Here is a 21244-nt window from a genome sequence, read left to right as displayed (position 1 = left end):
TACTATTTCCAAAGCTTAAAACACTCAAAACAATGTTTAGAATGTGTTGTAGGAGTTACCCAATCCTAATAAACTGCGTTTCCATGTTTTAAGCTTTGGAAATCATATCGGAGACCAGCATTGACGTCGTGTTTATACTGTTGCTTTTCTATGATATAATAATCTACACTATTGGGGGTTTTTCTTGGGTTTTTTTGCAACTACTGACCTAAAGTAGGAGCTGCAACTGCACAATATGTTCTTGTGAGCGTTGAAATCGATCCCGTTCACTTTGATCACGACGTCACACAGTTTCCCCTCCAGTCTCAGCTCGTTGAAGATGGTGCATGCCATGGCACTCATTTTGCGTTCCATGTTGCATTTCTGACCTTTTGACGAAGTGGGTGGCTCTTCCATTCAGTTCGGGGTTTTATGGTTTTTTTGTATATATATATATTATCTGTTTTTGTGTTTTATTTATGTTTTTTTTTTTTTCTATGACAGTACAAAAACAGATCGCCACCTCCTCAGCACTGATAACAAGACAGCTGCTATGGAAAACCTCCTGCTTTCCTGTTACTAAATTTCTGTTGCCATCTCATATCCAAGAAGTTCTAGAACTCACTCATACACAGTGACTGCATCATAATGAGATGACCTCAGCAAGCTCTAGATTTCACTCCAAGAACTTACAAGACTAACAAACAATAATGAATTACAAGCTTTCAAGACCTCAAAGGTCTCTTCTTCTGGTGAAAGTAGGAAAGAGAGATTGATGTTTACATTCAAAGATGGCATCAGAACTTGTAAACATCAATCTTTATTTGAAACACGGAGTCATATGGTAACCCTATTCTAGGCTGTACAAAATAATGTCTAGAACAGTTTGATAAATATCAAACTTGTATTTAATCTACCAAAACAGATTTTATGTTCTCCTGTAATTCTGACTTCCGTGTATCATTTGTTCATAAAATATATGTTTATTTATTTTGTATACTGCTTAAACTTTTACTGATGAAATCGTGTACTATCACTTTAAAAAATAATTTAAAAAAAAACGGTAATGTGGCATCTACCCAAACAGGAATGACTTTCCAAAAGCAAGGAAAGAAAGAAAACAGCTTTAGCTAGCTTTGCCTCTCCGTGTCACTGTGTGTTTACGTGTGACTTATCTCTGTACTGTCCTGCATCGCTACTTGTTGTAAAAAAAACTTTTTTTTAATTTAATTTAATTTTTTTTATTTTAGAAAAACTGAATCTTGCTAGGAAATGGTGAGTATGTTCTTTTCTGAAATATAAATTATACTGCGCATGTCCAAGCATGTTTTTTCCAAGTGGTTTTCTTTTTTAGACAACGTGCAGTATTATTCTGTAATACAACCGGGCCGGTTGATCAGTTACTGTATTCGGCTCTTCATGCATTTTGTGCTGAAACTTGAAAGATAACTACAGCAGTAGCCGAATACAAACAGTCAGAAGTGTGGTTGTTTTTTTATGCATTGTCATGGGGAGTGGATTTTATTTTGCTAAGCTTTTTACGCGTTCATTTACATTGACTGAACATTTTAGGTTTTTCAGCGCTATGAAATTTGTTACCAGTTTTTCCGACAAATTTCTGAATGTGAATGCAGCATAATTGTCATTTTGTTGCACAACCATCTCAGATTTTGCTAGAAGGATTCACCTACGGGTTTTTGAGCCCGCTGAGTTCAGAAATACTTTTATTATTATTATTATTATTATTATTATTATTATTATTATTATTATTATTATTATTATTTCTCCTTTTAGTAAGGTGACCATGTAGCTCCGTGTTCAGTGGGACATTTTGTGATAGTTCAGACTTTTCAACGCGCAACCCAATGCATTCTGGGAAGCGTTGTCCTGCTTCTCTTAAAGGAAAGAATGGTACCTGAGACAGGTAAAACGTACCAGAATGCACTGGGTTGTGAGTTGAAAACCCTGAACTGTCTCAAACTGTCGGAGTCATATGATCACCTTACCTTCAAGCAGTGACCTAGCAAAGGTCAACCTAAAGTGAAAAAGTGACCCTGAGGAGGGGTAAGTGACTAGTTTTATTCAAAAGCCCAACCTTTTATCCTGTAGTGGATGTGGGTTCTAAAATGTTAATATTGCTGTAAAAACCTTAGGGACCGCTCTTCCACACTTTTGGTTTCAAGTCCCCCCACTGGTCTTTAACCTCCTGTGAAATTTGAATTGTTGGTATTTCTACCAAAAGTGGAAGATTAATGACCAGTTAGGTGCTCCTGCTATTTCTTTCTCGAAAGCCCTATTCGTTACGAGTCGAGCAAGGAGCTACACACGATGGTAGCGTCTAAGCCCAGGGTGATCTTTCTGGTCAGAGTCACTTTTTTTGTAGCTCAGAGGTGGCAACCCTAGAGCTAGAGTTTAATAGCCTTCTGTCTTCTATAGGGCTGGAGCCATGCTGGTTATAAATCTCCCTTAGCCAGTGGCTGAGTCCCTCTCCTGCTCTGAAGTGGATACCGACATGCTATCCTTTATGACGCAAGCCACCACAAGCACTACTGGATAATAATGGTTTACCATTTGCAACAGTCAGCGTGCAATTACAGTGTGCACTCTGCTATAAAGAGTAACGTTTTGGGACCACGCCTGTTTACTTTACTCCCTCTAGTACCCTCCACTGTATAATTACTGGGCCATAGCATTGCCACTGCTCCAACACAACTGGCTCCACTTACAAAGACAGCACACAGCCCAGTGCTCATTCAGCCAGCGCTTTGATGGTCTGTTTTGTCGTTTGACATATTGTTTGCAGAGATGGAAATAAGACTCCCATTGCGTAGCCGTTTGATCCAGTCCTGGTTTTACTACGAGTTTAATAAGACACACCTGAGTTTGTTACCTGTACACACTGTGGCTAATCAAGCTCGTAGTAAAACCTGGAATGGGTGTCCCTGCCGTGCAATAGGAGTCTTGTTTCCACGTGTTTGTGTCTCTCTTGCAGTTGCCTGAGCTTGCTAAATCGAATGTGTGCATCCGAGACCGGAAGAGGGTGGAAGAAATTATCCTGTCCCTTCAGACTGGAGGAGCTAACAAACTACAGGTAATATTCATCAGTGACAAAGACTTCTCAACCACAACCGAATCTCCAGAAACAGATTAAATACGCTCGTATCAGCTTTTCATCTGTTTTTTTTTATTTTGATTTAATGACATACTATGTTCAAGACTGACATTTTAGACTGCCAGTTCTATGACCTTCACAAAGCATGAACTAGGAGATGGTAGAGTCCCAACTGCTCAGAGAAGCTGCAGTCGCTGATGTTTAATATTATTAATGCATCAGCAGTGAGACCGGACCCAGTGTGAAGAAGTCAATCCAAGAAAAGTCCTCCGCCAGTAATAAACATTGATGCATGAACTACCCCATCTTCTTTCCCCAGATTATTTCCGACTTTGATATGACCTTGACCAGATTTGCCCACAATGGAAAGCGCTGCCCCACCAGGTACAGTGAGTACACCACAGGCTTTAAGCTGTGTTGTTTTCCACTTGCCTTCTGTTTGTACTGAGCGCTGTTTGTGTCTGTTTTAGGTATCGTAGATACAAGCCTGTTAATCAGTGAAGACTGTAAAAAGACGGTAAGTTGCACGTTTAATATGTGTGTGCGTGTGTGTGCGTGTACGTAAACGCAGTGATTTTCCGTCTTTTGTTTTTTGTGTTCTGTACTTTTTTATTGTTCCTTCCACTGTAGCTTAAAGATCTAGAGAATACCTACTATCCTATTGAAATAGACCCGGGTCGCTCTGTTGAAGAGAAGTTACCGTTAATGGTTGAATGGTAAGTTGGAAGATCTCTTTCTAAGAAACTGGGTATTATTGAAGTAAAATCTTGGTATGTGGTTGACACATATTTGAAGTGCTTGTAAACCACTGAAAAACCCACAGTGACAGGACTGCCTGCAGAGTGCGCTTTCTCTTTGTGAAATTACTGCAAACTCTCTCTGGATAACACCCTGGGGTGGAAATAAGACTCCTACTGCATAGCAGTTTCACCCATTCCAGGTTTTACTACAAGCTCAATTAGCCACTGTGTGCATAGGTAACAAGCTCAGATGTTTTATTAAACTCATAGTAAAACCAGGAATGGATCAAACTGCTATGCAGTGTGAGTTTTATTTCCATTCCTAATAACTCCACACTAGACTTTTATGCCACATTTGATGTATATGAAAACAAAATATAAATCAAATAACTGTACTTTACACTAGCACAGCCGTGATAAGCCACAGCTGGATTTTAACAGCACTGGTAAGCAATATGGGTTGAATCAACCACCTAAAGTGATTATCCTGGGATTACTATTCTAATTAGGTTGTTGATGACATTTTGAAAAATTCTACAGTGCATCCGACTGGGTATAGGTTAATTAAATCCACCTTAAAAACATCTACTGACATGCACATTTGTAACCGTACTAAAGGTTTCGTATTTTGCTCACGTTTAAACATTTGAAAGTTCAAAGAATTTAACGGTTTACCTGCACCTTGCTTAAAAAAAACAAACACTGAGATTCACCAGTGCATGAAGACATAGTGTGCTGTAAATTTCCCTAAAGATGTTTCCCCACGTGGCTGTTCTCCAGGTGGATGAAAGCCCATGCCTTCCTGGTAGAGCAGAAGATTCGAAAGGACCAGCTTGAGATGACAGTGAGGGGGTCGGGCGCGATGCTCAGGTAGGCACGACTGATACGCAGTTAGGAAATGTTTGCCTGGAGCATTTCCACATCATGGACTCGTGACCTTTACAATGTTCAGAAATCGGTTGAAACCTTTCTTAGACAAGTTTTACATATTTATATGTGTATGTATGTGTTTGTGTCTGCATGTGTATACAGAATATATATATATTAGAGGTATTGAAGGTATTTATAGGTTTTTGACGACATAACTACTTGTTATTGTTTATATTCAAATCCATGATTTATTCTTACATGATGTAATGGTGTTCCATATTATTATTATTATTATTATTTATTTCTTAGCAGACGCCCTTATCCAGGGCGACTTACAATTGTTACAAGATTTCACATTATACAGATATCACATTATTTTTACATACAATTACCCATTTATACAGTTGGGTTTTTACTGGAGCAATCTAGGTAAAGTACCTTGCTCAAGGGTACAACAGCAGTGTCCCCCACTGGGGATTGAACCCACAACCCTCTGGTCAAGAGTCCAGAGCCCTAACCACTACTCCACACTGCTGCCCTATTATATATATTGCCATATATTATGACATCATTTTTACTTCTATTTTATATATTCTTTTCTTTTTAAACAGCTGAAGAAGGGCTTTTGCCCGAAACGTCCTGAAAATAAAAGATTTTTTTAATCTTTTAAACTTTTTGTGTACATTAAAAAAAAAAAAAAAAAGAATCATATGCCTTTAATATTGTACACTGCAGTTTTTTTATATATATATATAGTATGTGTATGTATATTTATAGTATGTGTAGTAATTATTTTGAATTGTTTTATTGTTGCATTGTTATTTTATTGAGTATGGTCTACTTAGGTAGGGTTACCATATGGCTCCAGATTATTTCAATTTAGGGGCAGGTTTGAAATCCCGTTCTGTCTCACAGCGTCCGGTTAATCTGGAGCCACATGGTAACCCTAACTTAGGTCTCTCTTTGTATTGGTGCTGCAATATTGAGATCTATCTGTTCTTTTGCCTGGTACATTTCCACATCATTTAGTTGTGACTTTTACTGCGGTAAACTAAAACCTCGAGCCTGGAATGACTGTTCACAGAAACCCCGTGTGCCCCAGTGCTTAGGAAGCTGATCCTAGCTCTTTCAAAGCTTTGTCGTCTCGCTCATTTTTTTCTCCCCTTTTCCAGAGATGGGTTCAAGGCTTTCTTTGATGAGCTTTACAAGCACAGCATTCCTCTGGTGATCTTCTCTGCGGGGATCGGGGATGTCTTAGAGGAGATCATTCGCCAGGCTGGAGTCTTTCACACCAACGTCAAGGTGGTCTCCAACTACATGGACTTCGATGAGAACGTACGACTTTTAAAACCAGCCTGCAAAATAGGGGTTGAAAGTAGGAAAGAGAGCAATGGGTGATATCCATAGAAAATGATAGGTCTCCTAGTTTCCACTGAAGATAGTTATAGGCTAAGTTTCAATGTTACATAGCATGTAAGTCAATGGTGGCTTTGAAATGCCGGTCTTTTTTCTGTTATAACATGACTAACCCGTAATTATAAGATTACTTAAAGGGAAGGTGTGCAGTCTATGTAATATGCAACAATAAATGATATGGCCGTGCTTCTCTTGTTTTAACGCCCCACCCTCTGTCCCTTGTTTTAACCCTCCAGGGTGTCCTGCAGGCGTTCAAGGGAGAGCTGATCCATACCTATAACAAGCAGGAGGGGGCGCTAAAGAACTCCGGGCTGTTCAACCAGCAGACAGGGAGCCGCAACATCATCCTGCTGGGAGACTCCATGGGGGATCTGAGCATGGCGGACGGAGTGGAGAACACAGAGAACATCCTCAAGATCGGATACCTCAACGACAAGGTGCTGGCCGTTCACCATCCGCTCTCCGGCCGTCCGTCCATTAGTGACAAGCCACCACACTGTAGAGTCTGCACAGCCAATCAGGCTGTACCCAATACCCAAATCTCCGCGTTAGTCGTGCACGCCAGCGATAGCAATAAGACTCCCGTCGCAAAGCAGTTTGATCCATTCCTGGTTTTGCAATAGGAGTCAAGTTAACGGCAGCTGTAATTATTAGTTGGCACAAATACTTTAAAGCGATCCCACGGCTTGGTTGATTTTAAAAGACGTTTCTTTGTAAACCATCGCAGTCGTTTTACGAGGAGGTGCCTCTCGCTACACAGGTTTCTGTAACACGTTATGTCAGATTGTTATGATCGGCGTGGATTCTTGGAGTGTTGATCATTCTGTTCCCCACAGGTGGAGGAGCGAAGGGAACAGTATTTGAACTCCTACGACATTGTGCTGGTGAAGGACGAATCCATGGATGTCGTGAACAGAATCCTGCAGCACATCATTGCCAAGAACTGAGGAGGAACAGGCCAGGAGAAAACTGGGAAAGGACTGGGTGTGTAAGCGCTCACTGTGCACCACAGCACACCCCTTCCTACTCCCAGCATGCCTTGTCTCAACTGTGCACCACACACAGTTGTTTCATAATCAGCTTTTTTGCAGGGGAATGGGAAGGAAAGCCAAGCGGAGGTGTATGGGGGAGGAAATACACACAACCACCTTCTGCTCATTCTTCTTCAATATGATAACATGCCAATCTGGTGACCTTTCAACTCTGTCGACTCCATGTATAGTTACGGGTACAGCAGGTAAAGTCAAAACATCACTTCAATTCCATTTCTAGCCACTTTTTCTCTTTTTTTTGCTGTTTTTTGTTTTTTACAAGTATTTTGTCTACCATTGAAAATAATGTTTTTTTTTATTTATTTCGTTAAGCTTAATAAATGGGTCAAGTCTGGCAAGTTTACATCATAAAAGTGTATTTTATTCAAAAATATTTTGAAAAGTAACATTTTAAAGCCTTTTTTTTAAAGACATTCATGTACATCTCTTTTGCTGCATTTTTGTAACATTTTTTTTTTATTATTAAAATATCAAATTGGTGGGGGAAATTTTAAAAGCTGCCTTAGACAATATTTTTTTAAATGATAATCGAAGCATTTTTTCCATTCTCAAAATATTAACGATGAATGTATTTGCGAAATGATTTACCTTTCATATTCCACATTCAACTCCAGTAACGGTTCCTGTTTATTCCTTTTCTTATAGTGTGTGGGAAATTATTTAACCCATTAAGTACCAAATACATTTTTCTTTGAAAAAATCAGAACACAGGCTGTATTTATGCTGAATTCTAAATCCATATGCTACCATTCTAAAAGTTTTCAACCTATTCAATATATTTACAATATACATTTCCAGCGTCCTATTTTGAGGGCAGTCACGTTAGACCACTAGAATTTTACACCGGCTATGAAACTCAGCACAGAAAATTGAGCTTTAGCCTCACCACTGTGGGGAGGAAAACACCATGAAATGTGTCAAATTAAGCTTCAGTGTCTTATTTTATATTGAGGTGTCATAAAAGCATCTAACAAGCTATATTTGTAGAATTAACAGTTACATTTAGACTTAACGGTTGTGGTTCACAGGTGGCATGGTGGCGCAGTGGTTAGAGCTGCTGCCTGACAGCTCCAGGGTCCTGGGTTCAATTCCAGCCTCAGGTCTGTGTGGAGTTTGCATGTTCTCCCTGTGTTCGCGTGGGTTGTCTCTGGGTACTCCAGTTTCCTCCCACAGTCCAAAGACATGCTGGCTAGGTGGATTGACCTCTCTAAATTGCCCCTTAGTTGCCCTGCGATGGACTGGCATCCCATCCAGGGTGCAGTCCTCCCTTGCACCCTGTGTCTGCTCTGTTAAGTGCCGGCTCACCGCGACCCTCTATAGGATTAAGCGGTTACAGATAATGGATGGATGTTGCGGTTAACAAAATTAGAGTAAGTTATCATAATAGTATGGTTTAAGAGAACATTTTAATAACAGGTAGATGCCAGTTAAAAATGCTCCAAATAATTATGAGGACAATGGCACTTAATGGGTTAAAAAAATACCTCTGTAATGGAATTTAGTTGCAAAGATGTCCAAATTGTGGCAGCTCCCCTTTCAATGTGTAATATTGACCTTTTATTTGTTACTTTTAAATTAAAAACCATCTAAAATGGCTTAAACTGTCATAGTCCTTAAACAGAAAGACAGAGTTTTACCAATGTAGTTCATTTCTAGATTGATGTATTTACTAAATACCAGGGTTGGGGTCAATTCCTGTTTTTCAATTCCAATTCCTTTTTAAAATCAATTCTTAATTCTCATTCTCTTTTGAACAATTCCAGTTCGTCATTGATCAAAATTGCAATTGACAGTGGCAACAAATGACTTAAATTGAAGTCACTGTTAGTTAATTAAACTGGCTTCAAATGAAAGCAGTTGAACAATCACAGCAATTATGTCTCTAAAATATCAATTCCAATCCCTCAAAGGAACCCTAACCTGCTAGTTGATTCATGTTTTGTTTCTCAGTTCTTGTTAAACCACTCTATCCAGGTTAAATGCTCATTATGCATGAGCATTTCTGCACCTCTGTCATACACTTGCCACAGAGAATATGTACTATAAAATGAATAATGTAGGACACAGGTCTTACAAAAACAGCTGTTGTTTATTGAGGATATAGTACACAATGTAAGCGATCATTGCAAAAAAAAAAAAAAATACAACCCACTGTCTTAAGTCACTCAACCTGTCACCAAATAGACATACCCATCGCTTCAAACCTCTGAATCAGAAATCTAAGTTAAAATTAGAAGAAATTAAGTCAAGAAGACAAACACTTAGGCTACCGCTGCCTTCAGTGTCTTCTAGTTTCAAATCCGTTATAATTAACCAACCCTTGAACAATTAATATTTTAAACTCTCAACCCTCCTCCTCCTCCAATGGAAGTAGAAAAACAGACAGTGCTCAAAAAAAAAATCATTACCCTTCGCTTTCCAGTCCTTATCTTCAAAATACACACAAATGAGATTCAATATACACTGGTATATTTCATGTCAAATCTCCATTATATACATACTTTGTATGTCAGCAAAACATCTCCGATCTTAAAATAAAATCAGTTTTCCTTTTTGCCATAGGCACCTTTTTTAAAAGTACATCTTTCAACAGTTTTTTCAATGATATTGTGCATGCTAACGAGAATGTATATGAAACTTTTGGCTGTAACAAAAGCTGTACATTTGAGGTTCTACTGCACCGTGAAGACTAAAGCTGAGGGAACACAGAGCCACTTTTTCAGGAACAGTGGCTTGAAACCTGGTTCCAGGAGACCAAGCTTGAGGCAACTTTGCTGTATCAAACCCCAGGTCTCCCCTGGTGTGCCATGCAGTGGCCTGAAACCAAGTGGCTGCTTCTTCCCTCAACTTTATTTATACTTGAGGCTCCCAATATCAACCCAAACCTGCCCTGCTAAGAGATAATTTTTTTTAAATTTAGTCGTTGCCAATTAGTTTGTATTATTTTCTCCCCAATTTGAAATGCCCAATTATTTTTAGGCTCAGCTCACCGCTACCACCCCTGCGCTGACTCGGGAGGGGCGAAGATGAACACACGCTGTCCTCCGAAGCGTGTGCCGTCAGCCGCCCGCTTCTTTACACTCTGCAGACTCACCGTGCAGCCGCCTCAGAGCTACAGCATCGGAGGACAACGCAGCTCTGGGCAGCTTACAGGCAAGCCCGCAGGCGCACGGCCAGACTACAGGGGTCGCTGGTGTGCGGTGAGCCGAGGACACCCTGGCCGACCTAACCCTCCCTCCCCCCGGGAGACGCTCGGCCAATTGAGCGCCGCCCCCTGGGAGCTCCCGTCCACGGTCAGCTGTGGAATAGCCTGGACTCGAACTCGTGTCCATTCTGCACTCTAGCGAGTGCTTTTACTGGATGCGCCACTCGGGAGCCCACCTGCCAAGAGATCTTGAATTGTTCTCTAGAATACAGGAGACAGACTGAATACAAAGAAAAGCATCTTCACAAATTGAAAGGCTTTCAGCTTGTAGAGTGGTGGCTTGATTGACCTAATGATTCGAGCAAGACAAAGACAAAGACCCTCAAGGTTAACAGAACTAAAGTTAACATAACTCTATAGTTAAAGAGCAAATTCAAATAACAGGTAGACGCCATTTAAAAATGTTCCAAAAAAAAAAAGTATAAAATATAGACTGTCTTCAAATAAGGGCTTTGGTATTTTTTGTAGGAAAGGCTAGCAGTAACTGCAATGACTTGTGAAGAATAGTGTCCTGCTTGAGAACTAAATACACTAATATGGACAACATGGTGTGGAAAACTTGTGTTAAATTAAAATTCTATTTTGCAGCCGTATCATTTTGCTTTAATTCAGGGATCATTATTGATTGTCAAACCATCTTTACTTGGCAGGGCATTGAAACAGGTTGAAGTGTACTTTATCTTTTACTTGTTTTGTATAAAGTATTCACAGCCCCACCCCTCGTCGATTTGTTACTATTGCACCAAGACTAAAATGCTGCAGTTCCATCCTTTAATGAAACCAAACGGCATTTATTTTATAAGCGACGGATGGACCCCTCTTCTGAAAAAATAATTTAAAAGCTACAACAGGTCCAGTTTATTTTTTAAAAAAAAACACATTTTTTCTTTATTGTACATTTACAAAGAGTACACCTTATAAATAACATGGAAATCATGTGGAGATAAGAGCATGTGCCAATGTGATTGGAAATTCAGAACAGGTCTGATTGACTATGGTTTTTTGAGAGTGTGGGGGGGGGGATTCTACAGAACAGCAGAGCTATATATACAGGGTTAGGGTCAATAACACTTCCCAATTTTTAAAAAAAATCAATTCCCAATTCCAATGTAATCAATTCCAACACATCACTGATCAAAATTGCAATTAGCTGTGTTCTGTTAAAATGAGCTTCTCACAGTGGCGACAAATTACTTAAATTGAAGTCACTGCGAATCAATAAAAATCGGCTTCAAATGAACACTCTAAAATACCAATTGGAAATTGATTTTAAAAAAGGTATTGAAAAACAAGAATTGACCCCAGCCCTGGCTCTAATTATACATATCTCTAGAAGGTATACAATATTAAATGATTTTCACAAAAAAAAAAAAAAATTGAAAAGTTTACATTGGTTGGTTGTCTACAGCTATGGCCAAACGTTTTGCATCACCCTCTAGAATGAACTCATTTTGCTTCATAGTCGAATGAAACCTACTGAATAATGTTAAGTTAACATATTGAATTACATAGCGCTTTGTAGTTTTCCCTCATAAAAGGAAATTCTGAAATACAAAAATGAAATGAAACTGACATTTTGAAATCTAACATTAAATACTGTCATGGCTTCCGGTAGACTTTTGCGAGAACATTTTGAAGTTTCTTTGATCACATGATGTTAAATAAAAGACCTAAATTATGTTAATTCTTTTTTTTTTTTTTTCAAATGGTCTCAATCCTAAAACTTTAGATGATACTAAACTGTTGGCCACAGCTGTAGTCCAGGTTTCTACCTGTATAAACCTGTTCCAGCTGTGCTGTTGTGTGTCTCACTGTATTTCTGCTTTGCTGTAGAGTGGCCTGCGCTCGTGTCCGTGTCTGACTGCGCTGCTCTGTCCCTGCTGTTCACAGCTCCTCATGCCTCGCGCGCTCTGCATCCTCGGCCGATTTCAGCTTGAGCTCCTCTGGGACGATGCGTCCGTCCTTGTTGCGGTCCTGGTTCCCAAACATGTCCTCAATGATGTGGTCAGCGTCCTGGCCTGGCTTCAGGCGACCCTTGCCCTCCGCAACGAGACCCTTGATAAAGGTGGTGAACTGGGAACGGGAAAAGGGAGAGGAGGGGTCAGAAAAATGGTTTCTTCTTCTATATATTAAAACTGGTGTGCGCATAACAGAGCTTTGCAGATTGCTGTGAAGGCTGGTTTTATTAACCCTTAGCGGTCCATTTATTCAGCATGTCTCAGGCACGTCAGGTCCAGTTTATTTTCACACGCGCAGTTTATTTTAAAAGCGCTTTCAGGATTAATCTAGCTCTTAACCGCTTGGTCGTACGGGTCGACACCAGAGCCCGCCTCCCACCCCCCTGTCCGTTCCTGTGCACCAACCTCCTCCAGTGGAACCTCTCCATCCTTGTTGAGATCCATCTCTTCAAAGAGGTTTTCGGGAAGATCGGTGAGCCACACGAACAGGTACCCGTCCGGTACCCCCTCCTCAAAATCCACCAGCTCCACTTCAAAGCGCAGGACTGCACTGCCAGGCACTCCGCGTGCTAGACAGAGAGACACAGAGACCTTACCTCAGTACCTACTTCGGAGACTGATCATCCGTTTTGAATTTGTGCAGAAGCACCTCCTAACCGAGAGCTATCAGTCCTCTATCAAAGCCCATCAGATCTCCCGTACATTAGGACTGAAACAGCTTTTAAATGTTGCAGAATCAGTGTGCCTTTCAGAATTGGTTACTCATACACGGGCTGAGGTCTTTACCAGTCCGGGCGGACACAAGGACCCAAGACCCGACCCGTACCCGAATGGGCTACAGATCAGATTTGTTCTTTTGAACTATCTTCAGTCTGGTTATAGAAAAAAAAGTGTGTGCTACATAGTGTGGGCCTCACCTCCTTTCTCCCCGTGGCCCAGGTGCGGGGGCACGATGACAACCCGCCTCTCTCCGACACACATCCCCTGCAGGCCCGCATCCAAGCCATCAATCACTTTGTTGGCTCCGAGAACTACAACTTGAGGGTTTTCGTAATCATTTCTAAAGAAAATGGAACACACATTGAAGCAGGCTGGGTCACAACACAGCATGAGGTTTCAGTTCTTGCCCTTCAGGTTCTTCCTGCTTCAAAAGAAGTGACTGTAGCCAGCAAAAGTTATTCCATAGGTCACAAATGTGCAGTTTTGAAAGAAACACACATCTCTTACACTTCCTGGGTCGGCAGTGTCAGCTTCGTCAAAAGCAGGTTATTGGCTGAAAACATGTCAGTCAATTAGGGAAGCAAGTGCAACAGATGTGTCTTTCAAAACAGCACATTTGGGTCCGATGTTAGTGGATGCAAGTGCAAAACAGATACCTTATACTTTTGTTAGCTACAAATACATTGGACTACCTAGTTTTACCAGTGACTCTACATGAAGTGAATGTAAATGAATGTATTTACATAGCAGCTGTTTAATACATGTGTACTTGCACATAATTGCAATGTTATTATGCATAGTTACAATGTACCTCATGTGTAAATCTTTTTGCACGATCTGTGCAAGTACACAAAATTGTATCAAAAAAGGGTTAAGGTTACATCATGCAAAAAGATTTATATGTGAAGTAGATTGTAACTATGCAAAACATTGCTATTATGTGCAAGTACACATGCGTTTACTGACTAACTGCTGTGTGAATACACAGTAATTAGGAGACACTTATTGTAAAGTGGTACCATGTTTTACCTTGGGTAAGGCATTACAAAATCAGTGCCAATCGGGGTGAAACCAGGGACTGGATCCCCTGGCTGCAGCGCTCCTAACATGCCTGTGGTGCGAGAGGGGACTGGGGGAGGGTTACGTACGAGGAGAAGAGGTGTGTGCCGTCCAGCATGGAGCAGTTGTAGTGGTACTTGATGAGGTCGTTGGCGCGGGTGGTCTCGTTGCACTCCTTGGGTTTGAAGGAGCTCACAATCTCCACGACGTCAGTGGGGTTGTGGAAGTCAATCACGTGGATATCAAAGACCAGCACTGCAGAGCCAGGAATGCTCTCACCTTGGAGAGAAAAACGAGCCGCAGCAATACAGCATTAGCCTTTTTTATACCAGACATACCCACCTTTCCAGTTAACACAGGGATGGCAATAAGACTCCCATTGCACAGCAGTTTGATCCTGGCTTTACTGTGAGTTTAATAAGACATACCTGAGCTTGTTACCTGCACACTGTGGCTAATCAGGCTCATTTTAAAACCTGGAATACAAAGGCTTCCAGGAGTCTTATTTCCATCCTTATAACAAATTCGATTTTCCACTGTTGTAGAGAGGACTATCAGATACAAATCAACTGGCAAAAATCAGCATACGAATTAGACCTTCCGATTCTTGACTTACGGAGAGTTACAAAATAAATCATGCAATGCTGGCTCCCTGAGCTCGGGTTTATAGTTAATTAGGCATTTAGCAGATGCTTCTATCCAAAGTGACTTGGGGGTGAACTATGCATCACAATTGCTGCTCATCCGAAGGACGGAGCGCAAGGAGGTTAAGTGGCTTGCTCAGGGCCACACAGTTGGTCAGTGGCTGAGCCGGGACTGAACCTGGAACAAGCCCCTTTCTTTAACCACTGGACCACCGAGCCTTGATAAATGGATGTCTTTCATTCCTGCCCCCTTACCAGCTCCACTCTCTCCATAGGCCATGTGTGGGGGCATGATAATTCTCCTCTTCTCCCCAATACACACCCCCTGCAGGGCCTTGTCCATCCCTGGGATCACGTAGCCCATCCCAATGTACGTGTTGTAGGTGTTGTTGCGAGAGTAGCTGGGGGAAGAAAACAAGGACAGTGAGGGGTAACTGCAGCCGATTTGGGGGTTTGAGATCCCCGAGCATTCAGCCATGCAGCGAGGAGTTCCACGGATTAGACCGGGCGGTTACATTTCCTATCTCCCTGTTACAGCACCTGATCTCAGTATCTTTACATAATACATCGTATTGTAATAGAGGGTTTGTGTTCCCTCAGAACTCCTAATCCACATTCCCAGTCATTTTACTGGGCTTTGAGTTTTTACCCAATCGAATAATCAGTTAACAATCTCTGTTGCAGTAGCAGCATTGCAAACTGTCTCCAGTCTGATTCTCGGAGCTGGGTTACTTGAGCAGGCTGCAACTTGCCCTGTATTCCAATTATCCCAAGCAAAGATATCAGATGGCTGCCATACAGACGACACTCCCCTACTAAATCAGGTTGAGCAGATACAAAGGCTTCAAATATTTGAGCTCCCAGCTGTAGACGGGAAATAACTAGTGTTTATATCCATGACAAAGTGTTTTTTGTAGCAACAGATTTCTGTTCATGAGAACTTTAACCCTTTCATGCATGTAATATTGAAAAATAGCTGAAATAAAGTGTTTGAGAGATTACCTTGACCGGTGAATCTGCGTCACTGGATCGAACTGTCTCGTGTGCTCACCTGGAGTCGAAGAAGGTTCCGTCAAGCAGGGTCCCGTTGTAATGGTATCTGATGTAATCTCCAGTCACGGACTTGCGCTTGCAGAGATCTGGGATCACCTGATTCTCAATGGTCACATCATCCTTGGTGTTGTGGAGATCCACCAGCAGAACATCAAACATCAGACTGGCTTGAGGAGGAATCTCAGTACCTGGGAGAGGAGAGCAGGGAATGTCGATAACCCCACCCTTACTCAAACCCTGTGTATCCTTAAACACTCTGTGCAAAACCAGCCCCCGACATGCAGGTGTGCCATGGAGTTATGAAATATACAATGGCATTGTACACGGATGGAAATGACTCCTACTGCATAGCAGTTTCCCCCCCATTCCAGGTTTTACTACACACTTGATTAGCCACAGTATATAGGTAACAAGCTCATGTGTCTCTTATTAAACTCACAGTAGGAATGCAGTGATTATCGTGATGCGGAGTAATGCACACTTGTGGCTAAGCTAAAACTCTTTCCTCTCTTCACTCTGACCCCAATCCGGTTTCCGATCCCTCCCAATCAGATCTCATCTTACCGTATCCCTTCTCTCCGTAGGCCAGGAATGGCGGGATTATAATGTTCCTCCGTTCCCCGACGCACATGCCGATCAGACCCTCATCCATGCCTTTGATCAGCCAGCCGTCGCCCACATAGGTGTCGTAGGTGTGCAGCTTGCTGTGGCTGCAAGTGAGGAGAGAGAAGCGGTTAAGAGAGACAGGAGCAAACACTGTGCAGCCTTGCAACCACCCATACAAGAGCTACAGTATAGCTGACAGCAGAGCCAAACTACACCAGATTCACAAGACAGCTATAAAGCACACAAATGGAGGTTACACCATGGGGTGGAGGAAGGTTATGCACTTCACCTGGTGTGCCAACACATGGGTATGGGCTCTGAAATGGGCATCATTAGGAAGGCACACATGACTGTTTCACTGCCACTCAGTTACAGTTTCAGGCGTCTGCAGTAACTGTGGAGAAACACTCACCTGGAGTCGAAGGGGGTCCCGTCGAGCAGGGTCCCGTTGTAGTGGTAGCGGATGAAGTCCGATTTCTGGACGGTGCGTTTGCAGTCCTTGGGTTTGTACACTGTCGTGGTCTGGACCTGGTCATCCTTGTTCCAGATGTCCAGCAACACCACGTCGAAGACAAGGGTGGCATCAGGAGGAATGGCTTTACCTGGCGGGGCAGAGACAAACGAGAACTGACGCTCAGCTCTGCAGGAAACGGGCTTGTTTCCATGAGAGAAGGGGTTAGGACCAGGGTTACCATGTGACTCCACGTACACCAGGACCGTTTAGGCTTTTCAACTCACATCGCAATGCATTCTGGTACGTTGTACCCTTCACAGCAGGACTACATTTACCAGAATGCATTAGGGGTGTGACTTGTACACAAGGACAGTTCTGGCTTTTCAAGTCACACCCCCAATGCATTCTGGTAAGTGTAGTCTTGCTGTGAAAGGTACCCGAGACAGGTTAAAACGCACCAGAATGCATTGCATGGCGAGTTGAAAAGCCTGAACTGTCCTAAACCATCCCAGTGTACATGGAGATAAAGAGTAACCCAAGTCTGGGCTCCCTTGACACCAGTTCTTTTATGGCAGTTTATTTGCAAGGAAGGTATGCCCCCTAGTGGTTAAATGTTACAATTAACTCAGAGATTTAAAAAAAAAAACCTCTAGAATGCAAAAACATTATATTTTTGTTGATAAATATTATATTTTAAATAGATAGCGTGCTACCTAATGTTTCAGTACAAGTCATATTTCTCAAGGGTGCATGCGTTTGAAAACCAATCACCGAGGTAATGCTAGTATCTTGACTGCCTAAAAATCTACAGTTTTTTTTTTTTTTTTTTTTTTTTAATCTAATTGGATTTAATTCTGTGGAAGCGACACTACGAAAGCTGTGCTCTTGGCACTTACCTGCGCCCAAGCTGCCGTAAGCCAGATGCGGGGGTACGGTGATCTTTCTCTTCTCGTTGATGCACATGCCCTGGATCCCACGGTCCATGCCAGAGATCAAGCGACCAACTCCGACCACACCGCTAAAAGCGGTTCCTCGCTCATAGCTGTGAGAAGACAGAGAACGCGTAAAAAAACACGGTCTGCCATGTATTTGTACTCCAATGTTAATATTTATTTGCAAATCTGGTTTATTTAACCCTTTAATCCATGGCGACCTCACATGGGAAAAAAAAGAAAAAAAAATAGTCTAGGGATGACGCAAATCTGTGCAGCGTTTTATTTTATTACAGTTTGATTTTTCTGGTAAAATTGAAAACACCAAGAAATGTATCATTTCGAGGCGTCATAAAAGCATCTTAAGGGCTGCATTTGAAGAATTAATAAGTTACTTAGACTTAACTTATGCGGTTAACAAAATTACAGCAAGTTATCATAATAATATAAAATTAAAACTAAGGTAGATGCCAGTTAAAGATTCTCCATAAAATTACAAAGTAGCCTGTCCTCAAATGAGGACAATGGCATTTAATGGGTTAAGTAGCTTGTAAGTCACTCCAATAATCGAGAACAAACCGCAAGAGGATACCTTGAGGCGATGGAATTTAAGGGAGTGCTTTTTTACCCTAAACACACGTTGACTGAAGAAAAATGTGGGTATGCGCGTTGCAACCACTCTGGATAATTTAATTAAACGCGTTAAACCTTAGCCGGCACTATGAAAGTCCTACCCTGTGCATAAAACATGAGGGAGTAGGTTTTTTTTGCATTCTCAACACACTAAGATTGTTTTGCGCAGATGTTAGTACCAACAGGATTTTTTTACTGGCACTAATTCCGCTGCTGCACCGAACAAATTCTTAATATAACCACGCATTTCACTTTCTCTAGAAGTATTTCTCTTTCTTCAGCCCCGATGGTGTTAAACTACTGGCAACAGTGTTTTCGGGGCGTGTTACTGCAGTAGAATTTATAGTGCTATAGGAAACCTGACTGTAGTGGCTCTAATCACTCAGTTCATTACATGTTTTAAACCTTCACCTACCAGCATTAGCCGCGATGCTCAGTTGCCTTACATGCTTACAACGTATGCTTATATTTGTATTAAAAAAATACTAAAAAGTTAATGTCTAACTGATGTACATCCAAGACAATATATGCCTATATATTTTATTGGAGAATATAATGCAGTGATTTTTTACATTTTCATATTAAATAAAATTCCCAAAAGTAGGGCTGGTATAATATTTATATAATTGCTACAGAAATAAAAATGGGTAAAAATAAATATCTTGTTGTCAAACCATTCTCTTGTCGCTATAATGTGACGGGTTTCACTTATATATAAGTGAAACCCGACACTAAGCTATAACGGAATTTAGAGAAGCATGAAAAAAAAAAAAAAAAAGATATATTTTTTTAAATTGATCAAACAGTTGGTCAAATTGTACAATATGCGATTTGCATTTCCATGCACGCGTAAAAACCTTCTTGCGGACATTTTAAATGACTGGGACAAGCTTCTTCCCGTTTGATTGTGGTCAATAGCCATTGATGCATGGATGACACGTCTACAGAAATCGAGGCTGCGCAAGAAAAGTAACTGTCCAGAAAAACGGAGCAAAACACATCTGCCATTGTATCTGTTAATCAAATCAGGGACTAACAGCAAACGTTGAAAATACACACCATATCTGCACGAGTAATTATAAGCATGGATGCAGAATATACTGTAACAGTCAGTTTGCACAACGTACCCGTCTACGACTGCATCAGCAAATAAATAAATAAATCTGTCTGCAAATCGATCGATGCATGAATTTGAAAGACTTACCTGGAATCGAACTGCTTCCCGTCTTTAAAGGTGCCGTTGTAATGATATCGTACCTGGTCCCCCATTTTCACCTCTCTGGGGCAGACCTTAGGGATATAATTTCGGTCTACGACTACGTCTTCCAGGGGCCCGGGGTTGCAAAGTACGCACACCACCAAAACACTTAGAAAACCTAGTAAAAACCTCACCACCATCTTCTCTGTAACTTGTAACTAAGTACAAAAAAAAATAAAACCTTTTTATTTCTAAATTGTTTTCTCAAAGACTTGGAAGAGGAGTAGTCGTCGACTTCAGCTCGTTCCAGCACCAACTTCTTACCTCAAACCCCAATCAAAGTACGATGGCTCCCTCATTCATTGCAAAGAAGAGGGGGGTTGCTTTTAAAGGAATTTTGTAAACGTGTAAGCGGCCTTCGTGGGATGATGATGCTCGTTTTAGCTGTCTGTGAATTTTAGGGCGTAACTTGTTTTTTTTCGTCAATATTTGCCCGCTCTTGGGCGGCGCTTTTTACACAAACTGGCTGATAAACCAAACAACCGTAATATCGCATCGATTTATTTGAGTTAGCGCCGTGGTGTGGAAAAATAAAATAGTAGGGATAAAGTTTAGCACACTAAACAATTACCGCTGGCTTATGAAAGGACCTGCGCTTCCCAAATTGGAGGAAATACCTCTGGGTCCTAAACTCCAATGCAAATATATTGTTTGTCTGCAACATCTCGGTTTACCGAGTAGTTATTTAGCAAATACACTTGCCACTATTCGGGCGTAATCCGCATCTAGTATTATATGCTACAAGCACTGTTAATGTTAAATGTTGACCCTGTTTTCTGAGGTAGACTGGACCCCCTCCCTGTTGGATGAGGGGTGTGCTCTGCCTAGTTAAAGACACAAGGGGAACGTGTTTTCCGCTCTGTCCCAGAGACCCTGCTCAAAATCGGAATAGTGGGTCCTGGTCACAAAACTTGAAGGAATGTTTGTCTTCAAAGCAAATGTATTTCATGAAATCCTGTTTATCAGCGGGAAGATTGCTATAAAACCAAAATGCGCTTATATAGTCATTAAAACCCAAGATGGTATTGCGATAAGAAAATAAAAAAAACACGCTAGAACCAATTGACGTCAGCGCCTCTTCGCAACTACAAAAGTTATTTGATGTCGTGAATGCATAATTTAAATCACGATTGGTTTTTCGCGCAGAGATGTCTATGTCAAACGTGCGGTATTTTTAAAGAAAAAAATAAAGACGATAACCTAAGCTGGCAACCAAGCATTTGCATAAAGAATATTTGTGACCAATCGTTTTATCCCTATGGATTGGTTGAATGTAACACTAGGACTACTACTGATAAAAAAAAAAAAAAAAACATCATGATAATAATGAGTAGCCTAATGATGATGATAATAACAGTTAGTAGTATTAGTATTACAAGAATATAAAAGGAAAGCGATATTTTGCAGTATTGCATCTGAAAATTAAAAGTTCTCCGATGCTGGCATGTTTACCATTTACAAAGATTCTATATCATTATTAATCAAAAAAAGTTCCACTGGCTCATTCCAAGTAGCCAACTTGGATGCAAATATATTATAATAGTCAGTTTGCA

The 21244-nt window shown here is 41.1% G+C and overlaps 2 protein-coding genes across 4 annotated transcripts; one reads left to right on the top strand and one right to left on the bottom strand.

Annotated features, from left to right (window-relative positions):
• The first annotated feature begins 1060 nt into the window (after nt 1-1060).
• Nucleotides 1061-11750, top strand: LOC117433287 (7-methylguanosine phosphate-specific 5'-nucleotidase-like). 3 transcript variants are annotated; one of them, XM_059006702.1, is made up of 9 exons: nt 1061-1254; nt 2972-3070; nt 3411-3480; nt 3562-3608; nt 3722-3807; nt 4612-4701; nt 5874-6036; nt 6354-6554; nt 6954-11750. In XM_059006702.1, exons 1-9 carry the CDS (start codon nt 1252-1254, stop codon nt 7062-7064), a joined length of 870 nt encoding a protein of 289 aa, XP_058862685.1. In that variant the 5' UTR covers nt 1061-1251; the 3' UTR covers nt 7065-11750. The 3 variants fall into 3 exon arrangements, with proteins under 3 accessions (XP_058862685.1, XP_058862686.1, XP_058862687.1); XM_059006703.1 differs by having other exon boundaries at nt 1062-1254; nt 2416-3070; XM_059006704.1 differs by lacking the exon at nt 1061-1254 and adding an exon at nt 1923-2043.
• A 308-nt stretch (nt 11751-12058) lies between these two features.
• LOC117433208 (peptidyl-prolyl cis-trans isomerase FKBP10-like) lies at nt 12059-20263 on the bottom strand. The gene is made up of 10 exons (XM_034055274.3): nt 19638-20263; nt 17765-17910; nt 16827-17016; nt 16373-16518; nt 15807-15996; nt 15011-15156; nt 14201-14390; nt 13250-13392; nt 12738-12901; nt 12059-12447 (listed from the first exon to the last, which is right to left on the bottom strand). The coding sequence occupies exons 1-10, from the start codon at nt 19829-19831 to the stop codon at nt 12259-12261; spliced, it is 1698 nt and encodes a 565-aa protein (XP_033911165.2). The 5' UTR covers nt 19832-20263; the 3' UTR covers nt 12059-12258.
• Between the last annotated feature and the right edge of the window lie 981 nt (nt 20264-21244).

The sequence above is a fragment of the Acipenser ruthenus genome, chromosome 33 (genome assembly GCF_902713425.1).
Source record: "Acipenser ruthenus chromosome 33, fAciRut3.2 maternal haplotype, whole genome shotgun sequence".
In the NCBI taxonomy this organism is placed as follows: Eukaryota; Metazoa; Chordata; class Actinopteri; order Acipenseriformes; family Acipenseridae; genus Acipenser; species Acipenser ruthenus.
The sequence above is the reverse complement of the archived record's forward strand: the minus strand, read 5'-3'. Positions and strand labels throughout refer to the sequence as shown.